The sequence below is a fragment of the Dermacentor variabilis genome, chromosome 6 (assembly GCF_050947875.1).
Source record: "Dermacentor variabilis isolate Ectoservices chromosome 6, ASM5094787v1, whole genome shotgun sequence".
Classification (NCBI taxonomy): domain Eukaryota; kingdom Metazoa; phylum Arthropoda; class Arachnida; order Ixodida; family Ixodidae; genus Dermacentor; species Dermacentor variabilis.
In genome coordinates, this window is record NC_134573.1 from 29,786,867 (window position 1) to 29,805,926 (window position 19,060).

The 19,060-nt window shown below is 43.3% G+C and overlaps 1 protein-coding gene across 7 annotated transcripts in view; it reads right to left on the minus strand.

Moving 5' to 3' along the window:
* Nucleotides 1-4,421: 4,421 nt before the first annotated feature.
* LOC142584713 (uncharacterized) overlaps nucleotides 4,422-19,060 on the minus strand; it is a 95,118-nt gene continuing 80,479 nt past the window's right edge. For 6 of the 7 annotated variants that reach the window (XR_012828896.1, XR_012828897.1, XR_012828898.1 and 3 more), the window contains 3 exons: nucleotides 17,446-17,528; nucleotides 8,191-8,310; nucleotides 4,422-4,622 (listed from right to left, as the gene is read on the minus strand). Coding sequence is in view for 1 of the 7 variants with exons in the window: in XM_075694922.1 (XP_075551037.1) it covers nucleotides 4,453-4,622; nucleotides 8,191-8,310; nucleotides 17,446-17,528 (373 nt within the window). In the remaining 6 variants the exon portion in view is untranslated. The remainder of the gene's footprint in view (nucleotides 4,623-8,190; nucleotides 8,311-17,445; nucleotides 17,529-19,060) is intronic. The other variant, XR_012828902.1, reaches the window with a different exon arrangement.

The window sequence follows — 19,060 nt, forward strand, 5'->3', positions numbered from 1 at the left end:
AGATGTGCTCTATAGATTTCACGGCGCCACAGTTGTCCCATCATGGATTTGTGGTCTGGCCATTGCTCAAAGGAAGATTGTTTGTGTGTGCATCGTTCAGTCGAAACCGCTTACTGAGGTTCTACAGATGCCGTGATACGCACTGTGGTAACCTTGATTGGCGTTTTAGGTTGACGCTGAACAAAAACTTTCAATTGCCTGAAGGTGAAGACCATCTTCTACGCCGTTCACTGAGCACATATCGCTTCGCCAAAGCTGAAACCTCACTTTTACTGGAGAACAGTTTTATCAGTTTTATGTGATTGTGTCCTATGCGGGCTGCCTCATCCACCTTTTAATTACCTATTATACAGCGATTATGCCTAATTCATTACTTAAACAATGCACAACAAATTACCGAAGGGCGCAAAACATAAAGCTGTACCAGGACAGGTATACTCCCTCTCCCAGCCATGGCAGGAAACAAGGTTGGTCGACTTGCGAGCGTTTGATACTATCAGCATCACCCATGCGTGCTTTATTTTGATTACTCTACATATAACAAAATAAGCTCACACTAGGTTCACATGACAAGTGAATTATTGTAAGCTCTACTCAAGTTATTTGAGTGAGTTGGGCATGGGCTGCGTGTTGTTTATCTGTTTATGTATCAAAAACCTAGCTAGTTGATGCACAGCCATATTTTAGGCAAATTAAGAAATGCATAGCGTAACAAACAGCTGGCCAGTACCTGCGTTTTAGTTGACAGCAAACCAGCATTATCAAGTGAGCTAACTTTGAATGAGCTCAGTGATCTTTCATGGTGTGACAATGTTGATGTAGTAAGTGGTTCCATCGCGTTTTCTTTCTTAATTAGCTGCTGCTTTAACATGCACATGACAATGAAATGAAGGCTCACATGGCTGAAGGCAGGCCCGCACAATAAGTGAGGGAACGTCTATTGCCCATTTTTTTTTGTTTTCACAGCAAACCAACGGATAGTTCCTTGGGTTCAGCTTCGTGAAAAATGCGCAAGGTGTTCTGCGTAAAACTGCAAAGTTCTTGTGCTCCATTGTCTATTCATTATTCGAGTAGCCAAATTAATGGTACTCCCATGAGCACTATGATAGAGAGCACAGAAATTTGAAGGGGCAACAGAGGGTCGACCTCTGAGCCAAACATGCATAAAAAAGAAGCGGTGCCTTGCTGTCTTCGTTTCATAATGTCGCCGCACCAACTCTGCAAACAGGCGGCGAGTGCCCGGGCGAGCTCTACGTAACCTCTTTCTCCATATTGCACAGCATGCCTGCGGGGCACTGCGAGATTGCCTCAGAAAGGTCTACTCGTGTCTGCTCTGTAGGTTGTGTCATCTATGTGGGGTACCCCAAAACTCTAATCAAGCATACAGTTAGACTGAGTAAAACAGTTCCAACTAATGTACAAGAGCTGTGGTACACTACAATAGCAATATATCCTGCCACTGGGTAATAAAGGGTTGAACAAAATGAAATCATGCAGTGACATAACAGCCTCCCCTGATCACCACAAAATAAGAGCAGCGGTGCCATATTTACGTAACATCTAGAACGTTAAGGCACTCTTTTCCACACCATGCAATTTGTCTAAGTTTTTGAAGATTAGTAATCTATGTGCTCATTATAGACAGGACTACTTCTTTTTGCACAATGCATACCAGCTCATGCCTATGGAATTGTTCTTTCGTGTGGCAAAATATTACACAGGCATGATGCGTACTGTCAAAATAGCAGTCGGGGAGCATTGTGAACGTGTGAAAAGAGGATGTCTTTGTTGACTGGCTCTGCACTGTGACGTATGTTTCAGACATACCTTGTGTCTTAGCACAAATATTACACGGATGATCATTCTGGCAGAAAGAAACAGCAAACATGGGTCCTCATCATGCAAGAAAGCGTGCCATCTCTACAAGAAAAGTGTTTATCATTCACCATGTCAAGCTCGCACATGGCGTCCTTAGATTGAGCAGAATATATAGTGTTCACGTGTGTGTGCCACATTTACAATTACCCATTTCTTGGAAGTTATTACCTGTGCCATGTCGTCCCTGTACATTTGTGATTTTCCACTATATCCAAAGAAATTTTATGGTGAGCAAAATAGCATGTCTTCTTTTTCTATACGTGCGCATGTTTCTGGAACAACAGCGACATTTCCCACCGTGTCACTGTGTTCTGGAAAAGATAGAGTTACACTAGGGTATACATGCGAAACTCTGAAGAAACATATTAGTAAGACCTGCGTGTATATGACAAGGAGGAGGATAATTTTCTTGTAAGGATCATTGCGCATCTTGCAGAGGACTTCAAATATTGCTTCTGGCACGCGAACCGATACGAAATTCTAATTATCACAGTTTATTGGTGATTCTTATTTCTCTTTACATGCATGTCATCTATTAGCAAACGCAAACTTGTAAAGATTCCTAATGAAACATATGGCTCTCATCCACAATATGGCCTGCTGCCATGTCGCGGGTGTTTGCACAGACAGCTTGTATGCTCGGGAACCATCAAACAGCAAACAGTTTAGGCTCTACCGTATGCAAGACACTTGCCTCCACCAAATATAAAGCTATTCACTTCGTGCAATCTAGAAATTCTGGGTATTTACACCAACGTCAACTAGATAAAATTCAAAGCTGCCCGAAATTTTCCTTCATGGCACTAGTGCTCAGGCGTGTCCACATTTCAGGACACCACAGCATGTGTTGACATATGTAACTACTATGATGTTCCCTAAATTCCCCTTAATGATAGAAGAGTCATCAAGAGTGCAGTAACAACATTTGAATCAAACGACCCATGTACGAAGCAGAAAAGGCCAGTGTGATAGAGCTTGTATATCCGTGTACTACATAAGAAAACGCGATCGGCAACACTGATGCACAGTTCACTTCTGCGCAAATGCACATTGCATGAAACGAATACTTTAGACCCAGTAACTCTGCAACACATCGCACATATACATAACGATTTTTATCTTGCGAACAAACTCGAAACAGTGAGAAAATAGCTGGAACTTCGCGGTCACCAAGGCGCATTGCAGCCGGCAAAACGGCTCACACGCAGTGTAGCACACGCGGAATGACAGCGATAACGAAGCAATAAAAAACTTGTCCCTACATCGTGTGATAACTTCAGAAAGTTGTAAAGGACTGGCGTTCACCACTTCCCGGCAGCGAACCGCCCGCACACGCAGAACACATACGAGTCGCGTGCGCTGGGTGCGCCAATCGGAAACTTTTATTTCGCCACACCCTGACCTTGTCTCGTGCTCAGAATGCACGTGTATGTGATGGACTTCTCGTTTTCAATGAACTCTCGAAGCACGGCAGAAGAAATTAGGAAGTCGATGGCTTAAAATATTTCTTCCGACGCTTTCGTGAACAAACCACTTCCTGCGCTCCGTCTGTTTCTGTCGGTGATCGCACGCACTGATCAGACCTGAAAGAGTACAGCGGTTTGCTGCCTTCGATGACTATCTCCGTCGGTGTTGCATAACTTTAGTGAAAATCAGAAGAAATAGAAAAAAATTACTGTTTCTGACGCGGCTGTTGCTTAGGCCTCGCGTCCCCGCTTCGCTTCGAGCAAGCGCCATGTTTGCCGTAACGACGGCCGAAGCCGTCCACCTGGGACCAACCGATGAGAGACAAGCAGGCGTGCGCATGACAACGTAGCGAACGGTCGTGCGTCTGTGGGCCATGTGACTAGAGAGCGACCGCACGCACGCGGACGAGGGCGGAACGGACGGGCGGATTGACTGTGTTTCGGCAATAAGGGGTGTGCTCTAAAATTTTGCGACTATGGCGTGCCCGAAGAAACTGCTCAGTGACTAGAAACGGAGACGTCTAAATGGAGCGGGGAAACGTATGCGAAACGCAGGCCTTACGAAGGCACAGTTCAAAAAACAGGCGTGAGCAAGGCACGCGCGGAAAGCGCAAGCAGCGAGATAATTGCGTCTCCAAGAGAGAACAGCTTATAAAGAGGACACGTTAAAAAGCTGGCGAGGGCGTCGACGGGCAAATGAGGCCAGAAGCAGAATATGTTAGAACGAAATTTCCTTCATTTACAGAACACAGGATTGATGGCAAAACAAGTTTATGGGGAGATTGTCCTAGTGTGCGTTGTATTCCACGGAGTTGCCTATGTCTTAAAATATTGTTGTCTTGCTTTTAAGGGTAGAATGTAAGCTTCATAATTGATAATTCGAAAGAATGCTATGCAATATATGAAAATTAGCCATAGGTAAGTTTCTACCCCAAGTGCTCCTTCTCTTATGGAACACCCTTCTCATCTGATCTCTACATCGATATGCCACTGCACCATCTTTTTCCTGTTTCTCATCTTCAATAATATACCCACCAGGCAATGGTATTCGTGAATAAAATACGAAACTGAAAACAATTAAGAAATTCATTACATTTATTTGCTTCGGTCAGCAAAATCTGCTATCTAACACTGTGTAGACGCTCTTATTTTCGCACATGCTGCTGAAGGCTTCCTCACAAAGGCTGCTACTTTCTGCCGGTTTGTATGAATCACTTTTCCATTGATTCCATTGCACAGCCCACAGTTCACAATATTTGGATATCTGTGTTGATTCTTCTGTAAGAAAACCAAGAAAATTAGCACAAGCTCGGTCATTTCTCAATATAAGTTTGCTTATTTCGAAGTTCTTGCACATGCCAATCCAGCTTCAGCTCGCGTGCACTCACGCACCCACTTTATGATAGTGTAATGATTTGGTCGGATTGCTAGAAAAGGAACCTTGGGTATTTTGCTGAGTTTTAGGACGCTAGTACAAACACAAACGCGATAAAAAACAACCGGCAAGGCAATATACAGAGGAAACAGCTTGTTATAACTTGTTATAACAAGCTCGTTTAACTTGTTACATGCGGCGTGATATGACCAGTTGAAGTTAGCAATCTGTCCTGTGTTTTGTCTTCTCCGTGGTCGTATTCTTTTTTATAGAGACAAACACTGATAATCTGATGCCACAAAAGTCAAGACTTCTGTTGTGAACATTTTACACGTTTACGAAATCGTCTCTACGAACCTGCAGTGACATCTTATGTGCATTAGTGATGTTTTACTCTGAAATGATGCACGCGTTTAGTTTCACTTAAGTTAGGCTATGCTGTAGACGTGCGCGAACATTCCATTGTAGAATAAATTACAGATAGACGAAGAGGCAGAGTTTTGTACCGGATGTGAAGGGACGCCGTACACGTGTGTGATAATATGCTTGCGCACACAGGCTGAGGAAATACCGCAGTGTTCGTTGACAACAATCCAGTGAAGTAAGCTTTCCGACAGGTTTATAACAGCCTTCGCGTGAAGATGGCCATCTTGGGGAATCGGGGGAACCATGTGTTTAGCGATATGACCTAATACGTTGGACCACTCACCAGGTTTACTTGATTCAGTCGCTCGAAGCCATTCAGAACCGGGCAGCCCGCTTCATAACTTCCCAGTACTCACCTTGGCACAGCGTAACTGACATGAAATTGTCTCTCGGGCTCGAACCCCTAGCTCTCCGCCGGAAACTTGCAATGCTCTGTCTTTTTCATAAATTATACTTTAACTTTCCTGCACTGCGCAAGAACTTATTACATTAGACCGTTTGTTTAACTCCCTTAGCATACAGCGTTTGCATGCTTCTTCCAACGCCATCAAGAAATCCTTCCTCCCCATCGCTCTAACAGAATGGAACAATCTTCCCGAAGTCGTGGTTTTAGAGTCAAATCCCTCAGAATTTAGACAATTACTATCAGACCATTTCAACCCAAAATAGCAACTTTTCCTCACGTTTCCTCTTCCAGCAATCCGACTTGCTTGTGTCATCGCATATTTTCCCTTCTCTCCTTTTTGCCACTTATGTTTAGCGTTTTTCAAATTTACGTGTACAGATTTCTTTTCATTTATTGCTACTCAGTTCGATATATTTTCATTGTTCTGTTTATACCTGATGTTTTCTACACCGGTTATTATTTATTTTTCTGTTACCTTTGTTTTTTTAGCTGATGTATGGCACTTTCCCATCGCTGTCTCTCACCCTTATGTAATGTCCCTCAAGGGACCCTTAAGGGAATAATAAAAGATGAATGATGATGATGATATGCATAGGCAGGCATGTATGTCATCATGTATGGTACAAAGGCATCACTGAATTGATTTGGTAGGTAATCGGAGGTTTTAAGTTTAGGATGCGTAGCGGATCGCCATATAAAGAAAGTGTGCAAAGACAACGGGTATAACACCGCGTTGATAGCCGCTTAAAAGTGCCACACTAGGAAAGGAGACGTGTCGCAGCCTTGAGGAATGCTTATCCTGGTATATTTTCACATGATGTTTTCAGTTAGCTGAGAGCTATCCTGCACATGATAGCCCACTTTAGACTCTGATGTGGCGGAGAGAGATGAAGAATTGTTGGTGGCACGTGCGGAAGTAATGCTGAAGTACGTTTCTAATACACTACGCAAACAAGTAATACACTACAAACAAGCCACGCTGCAGTGCTTTGGGGGGGGGGGATCTCGTCTTCCTTGTCCCTCGGCAGCTGACGACAAAGGCATAGTGCGTGGGTGCCTTGACCGGTGCTGTAGCCCTTCCAGACAACGGCCGACGGGTTGGCCGCCAAGTCACCGCTGTTGTACTGCATTGCCATGGTGTTGAGAGGGCATGGCGCTAGTGAGCGGATGAGCGGAGGCACCTCGAGAGCCGCTTGCGTTCTTCGCTGTAGCGTGGTGAAGGTCCCAGATATCTGAGCTACAGCGTGGTGGAGGTCCCAGATGTCTGAGCTACTATCCAAGATAGAGGCCCTTTTTTGCTCGAGATAGCCTGTGCAGTGTCTATGCACTAAACGGCCTATCCGCAGGCACTCAGTGACCATCCGCAGAGTATATTGTTGCACCCCAAATCGGCAGTGAGCACTCTGGGCGCTTCCTGTAGGCAGCCCCTTTGATCAGCGCCGCCGAGATGGCGACAGTGCGCGACACTGACTGTGATGTGCGAACAAAGAGACTCACTTAGAATCGACAGCGTCCGCCACCCTTCGTGGAAGTGGTAACGAGCGAGAAGACTAAACTCCTGACCTTGACAAAAGTGTCACTGAGAGCTAGGAACCCAGTCGACGACTTTCGTGGAGGGAGCGGGACCTGTTCCGTGAAAGTAGGCGTACGATATCGGTTTCGGCATTGCCTCGTTCTTGCTTAGAAGGCTAGATATAGGAGGCGGAGTTCTGTGAACTGTACGACACCTCTGATTGGCCGCAACACGGTAATCGAATTTCGTTTTGTAGGGGACTAGGGATCTATACATTGGAAATGCCTTGTCTCTTTCAAAATAACGAGTCCCATATGGCAGCGGAAAAGACTGTTCCACATGTGTGAAGCAAGATTTTTCCACTAGAATAATGTTATGAACATTTTAAGAACATTTTAAAAGCGGGTCTTCGGTGCAGTGAGAGGTGTGCTGACGTGTGCTGACATCTGCAAACTTGTGTGAGCTCTGCCTAGAATCTGACGACTTGTTTTAATATGTAAATAATGTAAAATAAATCCCTTATCTTTCACTCCTACACCCGGACGTACACATCTATACGGCACGAAGGATTCCTTGCCGGAAAGCTACCCCGAGTCTCAACAATATACTGTTGTAACGAAAGGCGAAATAATACGTTTTACAAGTCCCCTGTTTGTTGTATTGATCCATATCACGCTTAAAAGCAACACACTTGCTTCGCTACACGCTGTAGTGAAACATTTATTTTATCAGCAACGTCTCCCTAAGTGGTCCTAAACTCTGTGAATGAACGTTTTCGCCTACCACTCGCCCTTTACGGATCTCGCTGTCAAGGCCTCGAATTGAATCTGCGACATTGTGGCCAGTAGCTAACTGACAACAGCACTAAACTGTATGCCGATTAATGGCTTCTCTAAAACACTGTCCAAGGAAAATCGCCTCACATGCTCTCCATATGTCAACGCTTGGTAAGCACAGCAACATAAAAAAAGTGTTGTGAGTATTCGCATCATATAAAATTGCGAGTAACCTGACTGTTGACGAAAAGCTAGGTAAACATATCCGTTTCCGCTGAACATCTCTATCCAACATACACAATAGTGTTTCAGATGTCTGTTTGACGCTTGACAGCTCGAATATGTCTTACTCTTTCCGCTGGATCTTTCGGAGGGACTTGGCTTCTCGTGTAGTACTTTTACTACCGTACAGTTTTCTTCTGTGTAGAGAAATCTCCAATGTGGTGGTGGTAATGAGTAACCATGAAGACCTGTGGAGTACAAGATTATGCCAAACAGTACATATTTTATTTCAAGTATCGTGTACTCCACAACCACAGTAATTGAGTTCTTAGCGTTGTTTGCGGACCGATGTTAGTGAATGCACTCAAACACACAAGACATGTTTTCTTGTATAGGTCAAGAAACGTGGGAGATAACAGAATAACTTTATGCCTGACGTAGATAGCCATCCGTCGATTTTGCTTTCCGAAAATAGTCTTCCTGTATACGTAGTCTTTTACGTTCAATTGTAGTTATCTCATTTTACCAATTGCAGGTATTTGCTTTTCGATGAAGGAGGTTATCATTTATTTTTATTGCGTGTAGTACGGTTTTATATATTACAGTAGCGATAGACAACAAACTTGCCTGCACTGTTCGATATATCTATAGGAAATGGGCATCTATGCTCGATGAAAGAGTCAGGCAGGTTTCTTTACTGCTTTGTAATGTGAACAATTCAATAACACGCTATTGTGTACTTCATTTTGACGTTGCAACATACATTGTGATGGATAGCAGCTGGGATGCTGAGGCCGAATATTCGAACCTGAGAATTGCCTGAGACTTGAAAACTTTATTTGATGCGTTGGGTAACCGCTATATTAGATTGCCATCAATGCACGATGACGAAGAAACAGCAACTGTTTCTATCTGAAAGCGTCGTTTCTGGCGAATAGTGCACGATATAGGGAATCAAGAAATTACCAGAGAACATCGGCACTATGCTACTAGGCTGACGTCCTACATAAGCGGTATTCTGCCCTTAAAAGCTCGAAAATCATTGAAATTTATGTTTGAAGTTCGAAGTATGAGCTTGTTTGAAAACCGCCGGGATTTGAAGGCGATATTGCGCTCTTAAAAACAATGGGCCAATAAAATATGACCCCTTTTACAATCTTCTGAGGTTGACATAATATAATTCTATTGAAATATAAATGGCAAGAAAGCTGTGTCACAGCTTGACGGGGCCAAGGAGCCACTGGCAGGCGGCAGAACAAAGGAATAATAAAATACAGTGGGGACGTTAATAATATGACATGGACCATGATTGAGCCATCGCTATGGAATTTGTCCACAGAACAACGTTCGTGAATAACGCTGTTATAATCAAGAAAAATAATTTGATGAGTGCATAAAAAATGGAAACACTTCATAGGCTCTAAAAATTTTGTGCGGGTTGGGCAAAGAAAGCAATGATAGAAGGGACGTTTTATCTGAAGTGCACGAAGACGTACAGTAAACACTTAGTTATTGATAATCACGTAGGAAAAGATAGTCATTACCAAGTTTAAAATGTGTTGTCAAGAAACAAATTTCAAAAATAAGGAGGCGATAGTGTGGTGCATATAGTGATGTGGGTGTTAAGTTTGTTCATATAGTGGGTACTTGATAAGATAAAGAATGGTAAAAATGTTTGTTGCAATAAAGAATAAGGTGCCATTTTTTAGAGCCTGAGTTGAGAGGATGTTCTATTAATGGGGCCCTGAACCACTTTACATGGAAGTGGCGAAATGTACTCGAAGTGAAAATAGGCCATTTCAGAAATACTTTGCCGGAGAAAGTAGTTCATTGCGTTCATCAGAAGCGGGGTTATTGGCAATGAAACACGGCCTCCACTGCGCTCCCGTTCGTTCTTCAATGGCTTGCACTACGAAGGCTGCGGCGCAGTGGGGCGTGCCCACAACGTTCCGCCTTCTGTCAACATGGCGCGCAGTGCAAATTTTATTTTGGATGTAACGTAGACGCTACGACATCCGCCTTTGGTGTCTACGACGCTGTTATGCTCGGCGGCCGTTCAGGGAAGGGTATGCCACCCCGGCGACATGCAGTTGTTACGCTTCACGCTACGATTCTTCGCACCTGTAAGCAGCCCAAGTATGGCACAACCATGCCGGAATGGGAGCCAGCGGACGTTCCCCATGTTTCCCTGTTTGTGCCAAGTGAGGTGCGCGCGTTTCCAACTAAGCTCCCTTCGGAGGAAAAGGACAACCAAACTCCTGACGCTATCGGTGGCCCGACCCCATTGTTTCCCGGACGCCGGGGTCGGTTTCCTGACGCCATGTGTGTCCTGACGCCGGATTGGTGGAAACCATGAACAATGGCGACGCATGCATAAAGGGCGGATCTAGACGGCTGTGGAAAAAGGAGGAGGATGCTGTAAAACAGTGTGAGACTCGGATATGCAAAGACGCTACCATGGTGTGCTCCGATAGCTGGAGCCGTTTTGCAAATCTCGGAGGCTCGCGGAGGCCCTAGTAAGCGGAGGCTCGTGTTCTAAAGTCGTAGCTACGAGGTTTGTCGGGCAAATGAACGAGTTTTGCCTTCGCGAGCGCAATTTGCGTGAACCCAAGAAGGCGCGACCCTCTCGAGCTCGTCTGAAAGGATTTGTTAAGGTCTGAAGAAAAAATCAGGAAGAAGCGTTGCAAAACGTTCTGTTATTTTGGGTTCATTTTGTAGGAGATTAGTTGAGCGCTGAACGTTTGACAAGGCGTAAGGAACACCATAATCTTTTTTTTAGGTTATTAGCATTTTCACCTCAGGTTAGTTCCGTAGTTTGAAGTGGACAGTTTACGTGAGGACACGTGTAGAACTGCAAGGCAAACAGGGTCCGTGTTGCATACAGTTTGGAAGGTCACGCGCAAGTTGCGCAAGTTTTGTTAAGTTGTGCTTTAGTGGGAGTTCACAACGAGTCATGTTTGCTTTGGTAAGAGTGCTTTTGGAGGCACGTTTTGTAGTTTGCGTTCATGAGCTTTAATTTCTTCGATGACATTGTATTTTTGAACGTTTAAGTTTAAGAAGCTTTTGTTAGGCAGAAGGCATCATTATTCTTTCCTGCTCATGGTATGGCAGGGTTTTTTTTGTTCTAGTTTGATTACCTCCATAATAACGTGACAGCTAAATGCTGGAGAAGGGAAAGCGTCAGTGGTTTAGTTTCGTTCCTTACACGGAGATCAAGGCTGAAGATAAAGAGCCTCAATGTAAATTTAATAGCGACTTCTTTTAGACAATCCGCACAATTTTTTTTGAAGTTATGTTATCATGGGTTAGATTTGGTCATTTATGCTAATCACTCTGCGTCCTATTAGCATCATTTAGAAGTTTGCTAGGAGAAAAGCGGAATAAGTGACCCGTCTGAGCCAATTTCGGAACGTGATAAGGTTTTTAAATGGTTTTCCCTTTTGTTGATTTTGCATTATGTCGTTATGTAATCATGTAACTATCTGGTGCACAGTGATACGGACATGAAGTAATTAAGGCCAGTTCTCCCTTCACCTACCTGACCTGAGGAAGCTCTGATGCATACTTAGCTTGATTACGTAAACCCGTTTGTGTCTATGTGAGAGGGCTTGTCCAAGTGCACGTGAACCATGCGTTTCAGGGTTTTCTTTTCAGTAAGGGGTTGTCAGATTATCTTGAATTTGTACAGTGAATACCTACAGTATGGCGAGGAGAGTGACGTGCACGTGGCGCTTGAGGCATTCTGTGTGCCTGACAACGGTCACTCCTTGGCGCTTGTCCCCTTGCAGTTCACTCAGAGCCCACCTGCCAAGAGGTCTTGGACCAGAGATCTTCATTCTCAGAAGCTGCGGCCCATGCCCTTGAACAATGCAGGCATCAAGCCGGCTGAGCTGCATCGAACAAGTCGACCTCCCGGTGCACCATCTGGCGGCGGTGGTGCTGTTGTGCCCGTCGGCCGTTCAGGGGGGGGGGGTGTATGCCACCCCGACGACATGCAGTTGCCATGCTTCACGCTACGGTTCTTCACAGCTGTAGCAGCCCAAATTGGCACGACCATGCCGGAATCGGAGTCAGCGGACGTTGCCCATCTTTCCCTGTTTATGCCAAGTGAGGTGCGTGAGTTTCCGACCAAGTTCCCTTCGGTGGAACGGGGCAACCGACCTCCTGACCCTATAGTTGGCCCGACACACTCGGTGGCCAGATGGCCTCGGTGTACCGACGCCATCGGTATTACTATCCCGTCGTTTTCCCGACGCTGTGAGTGGTCTCCAGACACCCTCCGTGCAATACGTGACTGCGGATTGGTAGAACCCACGAACAATGACGACGCAGGCATAAAGAGCGGGTCCAGACGGTTGTGGAAAAAGGAGGGCACTGGGAAACAGTGTGAGATTCGGACGTGCTAAGACGCTACCATAGTGTACTCCGATATTTGCAGCTGTTTGGTAAATCTTAACCATGTACCTTCCACAGCGAAGCTGTATACCTCTTCCGTTCAAAGAAATTTTCGTGTCGTAAGCAAAAAACTCCTCATACGTGGGCCGATCCCACAGACAGTGTAATGCCGGGCCGACCCGCCGCAGAGGTGAAGTAGGCGTTAAGCAGTCCCCATATGTGGACCGATTTCGAAGCTAGTGCAATGCCGGGCGAGGCGGAAGTGAAGCAGGTGTTAACCTGCTTCACCTCTCGCTCTCGCTCGAGGAAGCTCCTTGCCACTGCCAAAGAATGGGCAAAAGAGGCCGGATACAAGTTCGCGTGGCACTGAAATGGAAAAGTGCTCGTGCGTAGGGCACACGGTGAATCGGCAATTGTCGTTAAGGGTGAAAATGATCTCCGTGCTCTATTGGAATGAATGCCAACTTTTTGTTGCTATCATTTGACTCTTTGGCGAAATTAATCATATTGGATATATTGGCAAGGAGGATTGGTTCACGTCCTTGGCCACTCAAAAGAAGGGACTGTCTTTCATACAAATGAACATTTAATCAGTCTCCAGCAAGCTACCTGAATTATAAACTTTCTTTTCTGATAAAAATAATCAGTGCAATATAGTCATGCTAAGCAAACATGGTATTGCTCTGATGATGTCTTTCGCCTGCCTCGCAAAAAAGTATTTCATAAAAACCTAACCTCACGTCGCGCTGGAGGGGCACCTGTTTTGATAGATGATTCTGTAACATATGAACTGTAAGCCGAGTATTCTTGTATGACAGAAAACTGTGAAACTCTTTACAGTATGTTACCGCCCGTCGGATGGTTTATAGGAACCTTCTTTTCATTTTTTTAGAGCGTATGCTAGAATTTGCATCAGAAAACAAATATAAAGTGGTCTTAGGAGGAGACTTCAGCAATGATATGAGTTCCGAGGGTGCTAGGAAAACGATATTTCAAGGAATTGTTGTGTCAAGAGGATGTATCAATGCAGTTGAAACTTTCACGAGAATAACAGAAACCACGAATACTACTCTTGACCTTTTTACAAGGAACTGTAATCCATTATTAGTAACTAGGGGAGTTTTAAACTATCCTCCAAGTGACCACGTGCCCATAGTCATGTTTCCCCGCACAAGAGCAAACGAAACCTAAAAAGATAACACTGAAAAAACATTTCAGACAATAAACGAGTACACATTAACTTCCTTTCAAGAGAAAGGTACAAGTATCCTGAGACAAGTATCTTGGAAGGAGGTTTTTCAACAAAACGAGGCTGAGCTAACCTACAACATTTTCTTAAAGAAATTCTCAGCTGTTTATGTGTCATACACAAGAAAGTAAACCACAAAGCTTATCGGAAACCTTGGATCACCAAAGAGCTTCTAAAGAAATTCAAGAAAAGCGATAAATTTTATGCTGCAGGTTTGTAAAATCTCGGAACGGCGAGGATCTAAAATGCCTCAAAATTTGTAGAAATAAATTAAATAAAGAGCTAAGAAATACAAGAAATCGCTATTATTTACGTACTTTTTCTTCATGCGAGGCACATACATAGAAGATGTGGAACAAGTTAAATGAGCTAATGGGACGCAAACGGAACACTGAACCTATAAAAAATGTTTCTGTAAACGGATGCCCTTTAACCGGAGATCCTTTAGTTAACGCATTTAATGATTACTTTACAGACACTGATTCCCATTCATCACAAAGCCCACCATATACATTTCAGTTCCCTGCAACTATGGACACTATTTTTTTTTCAAGCAACAACTCCTATCGAGGTTTGTTCAGTTTTTCTCAAACTGAAAGATTCATCTGGCTGCGATGCTGATAGCCTCCAAATGAGACCTATCAAACACGTCATTTTTGACATTGCACCTGTGTTAGCTTATATCTATAACTGAAGCATAACATCAGGTACTTTTCCTGAAAAAATGAAAATTGCAAAAGTAATTGTATTCTATAAGAAAGGTGACAAGCTCGATATAAAAAATTACCGTCCAATATCTATTCTCCCGCAGTTTTCCAAAGGTCTTGAAAAAATCATTCTTGACCAATCCACATCTTTCAGCAAGAAACAAACTAACAACAGACGCTCAATATGGTTTTCAACAAGGTAAATCAACACAACTAGCACTTGTATCAGAGAAAGAATATATACTGCACAAGCTCTAAAATAAGTTACTTGTAACTGGTCTATTCATAGACTTCACAAAGGCGTTCGACTGCATAAATCATGACCACCTGTTACTTAAGCTCGAAAAATATGGCATCAGGGGCCTTCCTCTTCAGTTACTGACATCCAACCTTAGAAATCGGCGGAAATATGTGTCTATAAACACTAGCATATCATCTACACAACAAATACAAACAGGTGTCCCCCAGGAAAGCATTCTTAGTCTATTTCTATTTAACATCTACATAAACGACAAAGTTCTTATTCACAGAGAAGCAAAATTCATAACTACTCAGATGATACAAGTGTTTTTTTATCAAACAACACTTATACAGGCCTCGTTGGTGCAGCGAACAATCTCTTAACCAATATCTGAAAATGGAGCCAGGACAACTTTTTAAAAGTGAACTTCATAAAACAGAAGCAGTCATCTTTAAAACAAAAAAATACGCGTGCTCCGTTGACCTAGAACATATTTTAGAACACTGAGAATATAGAGATTGTTGACGCGGTAAAACTACTTGGCGTATACTTTACCGACACATTGCCATGGCACGCTCACGCGGATTTTATACTCCAGAAACTGAGCCGCATAACAGGTATACTACATCGAAATCGGTATCTTTTGCCAACGTCAGCTAAATTGATCATCTATAATGCAATGTTTGCCTCGCATGTAAATTATTGCCGTCTTGTATGGGGCACAACATTATCTTCCAATCTCTCTAAAATACTACTGATGCAAAAAAAAATAATACGCTCTATCGTAAATATGCCGTACAACTAAGACACTGAAGGTCTTTTCACCAAGTACAACATAACAAAAAGTCATCATCTCTACAAAGAAACTATCCTACGCACCTATTACTTTCTGGTAAAAGATAGAAGCAACTTAACACATATAGCAAACTTAAATAAGAATACACCCACATGTGACACGCGCAGCCATGAATAATGGCTCACACCTTTTCGAGAACAAATTACGGCCATCAAATGATCGCAAACATATTGCGACGGCTACTACAGTCTTATCTAGAAGCCGGCATTTACATCCATACCTTGACACCATCGGAGCTCATCTGTCTGGCGAAAACTACGATTTAAGTCACCATGGTACAGTGAAACCACGTGTATTCGCAGTGAAAGAAACGTAATTACTCCCCTCGATTGATGTGACCCACTGTTATTTGTTTTTCATTTCTGAAATCGTTCTTTGCCATCAGTCTTCCAACACGTAAAGGGGTCGAGGGACCACTCAAGCTGCCAATAAGCAATTTTTACCTTGGCCCCATCCATTTGCTTGTAAATGGGCCCAAATAAAATGAAAATGAAATTAAAAATAAAAAAGCACTCCCTATACGTGTGCCGATCCCGAAGTAAGAGCAGTACCGGCCCGACCCGAGGCGGAGGGGAAGCAGGCGATAAACACCCCTTACATGGGCCCGATCCCGAAGATAGTGCAGTGCGGGCCGACCAGCGGCGGAGACGAAGCAGGCGTTAAGAAACCCCCAAATGTGGGCGGATACCGAAGATAGTAAAATACCCGCGGCGTAGGTGAAGCAGATGTTAAGCGCACATTTTTTAACGGACACGAAAAGTACACGCTGTAGTAGGAAACTACGGATTACTTCTGATGGCCTGGGATTCTTTAACGAGCACATGAAAACAGTACACCATCATGTGTGCATTTCGCCCACCTCGCTGCAAAAATGACGCAGGTCTTTGCCTCAAGAATGCGTTCGGGCTAAAGCAAGCCATTGCATACATAGATATGATGCTTTATGGTTTGCGAATGCATTTAGAACAAACTTCGGCGGGATTTTAACGCTCTTAATGGAGTCTACCTTAATGTAGCGGTGTTCTTTCCCAAAGCGGGGCTCCTAATATATTCCACCTGCATCATATTGGAGGACAAGTGTTTCTTGTTGTTTCTAAAGAAAAGGAGTATGCATTCGCTCATGCAAAGCCACATCTTTAAGTGATATTTGAGATGTTTTGCCATCACATCAATTTAGCTATGCTCCGGAGAGCAGAGTGCGGCAATCGTGCTTCCAAAGTGTAGCATGGAATACTGTAAGCATAAAAGTAAAAGAAACAGAGGCAACATGCTTTAGCACCTAAAGAATCAAGAATTTCCGTAGCGGCGGCCGCTCCTTCACGATCAACGGAACAGGGAAGCTTGTTTTTCGTTACCAACACCTGTTAGTGATTTGTACGACTCGGCAGATATGTAATTTAGCTTCTATGTAGTAATGCTGCGCAGACTAATGTAACGCTTGGCCACTCTTATTGATTAATACGCGCTTGGCCACGCGTATTGGGTAAAATAAACAATGATTTTTTTTTGAAATTAATAAATTTCGTCGACCGCGATATATTTGTTTTCTTTCCTCGAGGCCTGAACTGTTTAGCTTTTTCGGGACGGGCTTTATTCGTATTTGCCTGGGGAACGACCATCACCCTCTCCTTGAAGAAACTCTAATGATTAACTTCCTGTATTATCAAAGGTTGGGCGCCATGATTGAATTGCGCGTGGCTGTAGAGCTTTCTGCAGCTAAATTGCAGTTTGCATAAGATTGGAATGACACTCTTCTAATTAAGAGGTTGCATTGACTTTGCATTGAAATGAGTGGCATTGACCACTGACGAAATCTGCCGCTCTCCAGGCCAAGCCTATCTTTCCGCACTTATGTGATGGCGAAAGGCATGATGGCATTGTAACGTCATTAATGCTTTGTTAGGTTTATTCGTGGCACTGAATCTGTATACTCACTCATATTTATTCTGGAATGCACTGTATTGTACCGAGTGGTATTTGCCATGCTCACAAATGTCATGGTGACGTTAGCAATAGGCCTGCGTAGAAAAAGAATTTTTTTAGGCTTAGTAAGGGCAATATTATGGGCATGATACTGAGAATGTGATTTACTCTCAATCAAAATTGAAATAGAAGCGTTGGAGAGCATTCATGTGACGCCGATTTACGACGACCTTACAATGACGTGAACTCTCGGCCAGCGTGCGAGAGTTCCCCTTTCACGTATTTGCGCAGCTCTACCAGTGAGCATTACAAATGTGCCTTGGAATTGTGTCGCGATACAGATATACGACACTAAGACAACAGGTATTTGATGTGGAGATGCGAGGTACCACACGTTCAACTATATCTGATGCAATAATTGCCAATTGCCTCTTACGATACTTAGATACATTTTAATTCATTACAGCTGTGCTGCTAGCCGCTGCATATTAGTTGGTTTACGCATTTCGTAAATGTTGGCAACAAACATATATTCCTTTCGAATTTCCTTGGTTAACCACTCACATTTCTTTCTACTGTTTAAAAGAGTAACATATCGCTATTACGAAGAAGTGTAACCTCGTGGCAATTCCGAGGTACATGGAAATACTCTGAAGAACAATTGCTGAACCGAGTCGAATAAAATTTCTTGCACTTCAGAGAGAAAGCTACGTTCTACCAATTGTAGCAAGCGGAAATTTTCGTTCGAAATGTTATAGTTCGTAAGAAAATAGCCGCAAGTTAGTCCTAAATACTGAGGTGCAATGTGTACAAATCGATATCGCTGCACCCCCCCCAAAAAAAAAAGATCTCGCAAATTTTAAACTACATCTACCGGAGCACTTTAAATAGATATAGTTATGTGATTTTATAGTTATTTTGAACTTGTCAGAATGTTTGCAAGTGTCTTGCAAGAACTGCTACCAAATAAGTAGTGCATATCTGAGCGCTGCATAATACGTTATTTTGGACCGTTTTTGATGTCGCAATAGGCGCAGCTTACAGAATTGTGATTTTATTATTGCGGAGTTACAGAGGTGTGAACTTCATCAAGAACGGCAGATTGGGTGAGTTTGTGGCTTTACATGTTACTTCAAAATGTAAGAAAGGTAACAGTGTAAAAAAATGTAAATGTATTACGTAAACATGTTAAAAACAACGCTGTGTGTGCCTGCTCTCCTTGTCCTGTATTGGTGGCGCTGTTTTAAAGTAATATGGTAAACTTCATGCTTTTTCTAGAATTCAGAAAATTTCAATAACTTTTGTAAAATATTAATGGTCGCAAAAAATGCCTTCCTACGGTCGTTATCTTTTAATCTTGTTTTGTATCTTTCAACGCGTTGTTATCACCGGCTTTACTCAACAATAAAATATAACAAACATAAACGTTTCTCCACCTATGAGGGTGGCATCGTCAGTACGCAAATGGCAACAAATGAGAAAATACATCCTATTTATATATGATGCAGCTGTAAATATCTGGAGGGGGGCCAATGTTTGCATTGCATGCAGATTGATTGCGACCGATAAATCATGATTCCGCAAATTTTCGTGGGCCCTATCGGTCTTCCCGTGCTAACGTGGCTAC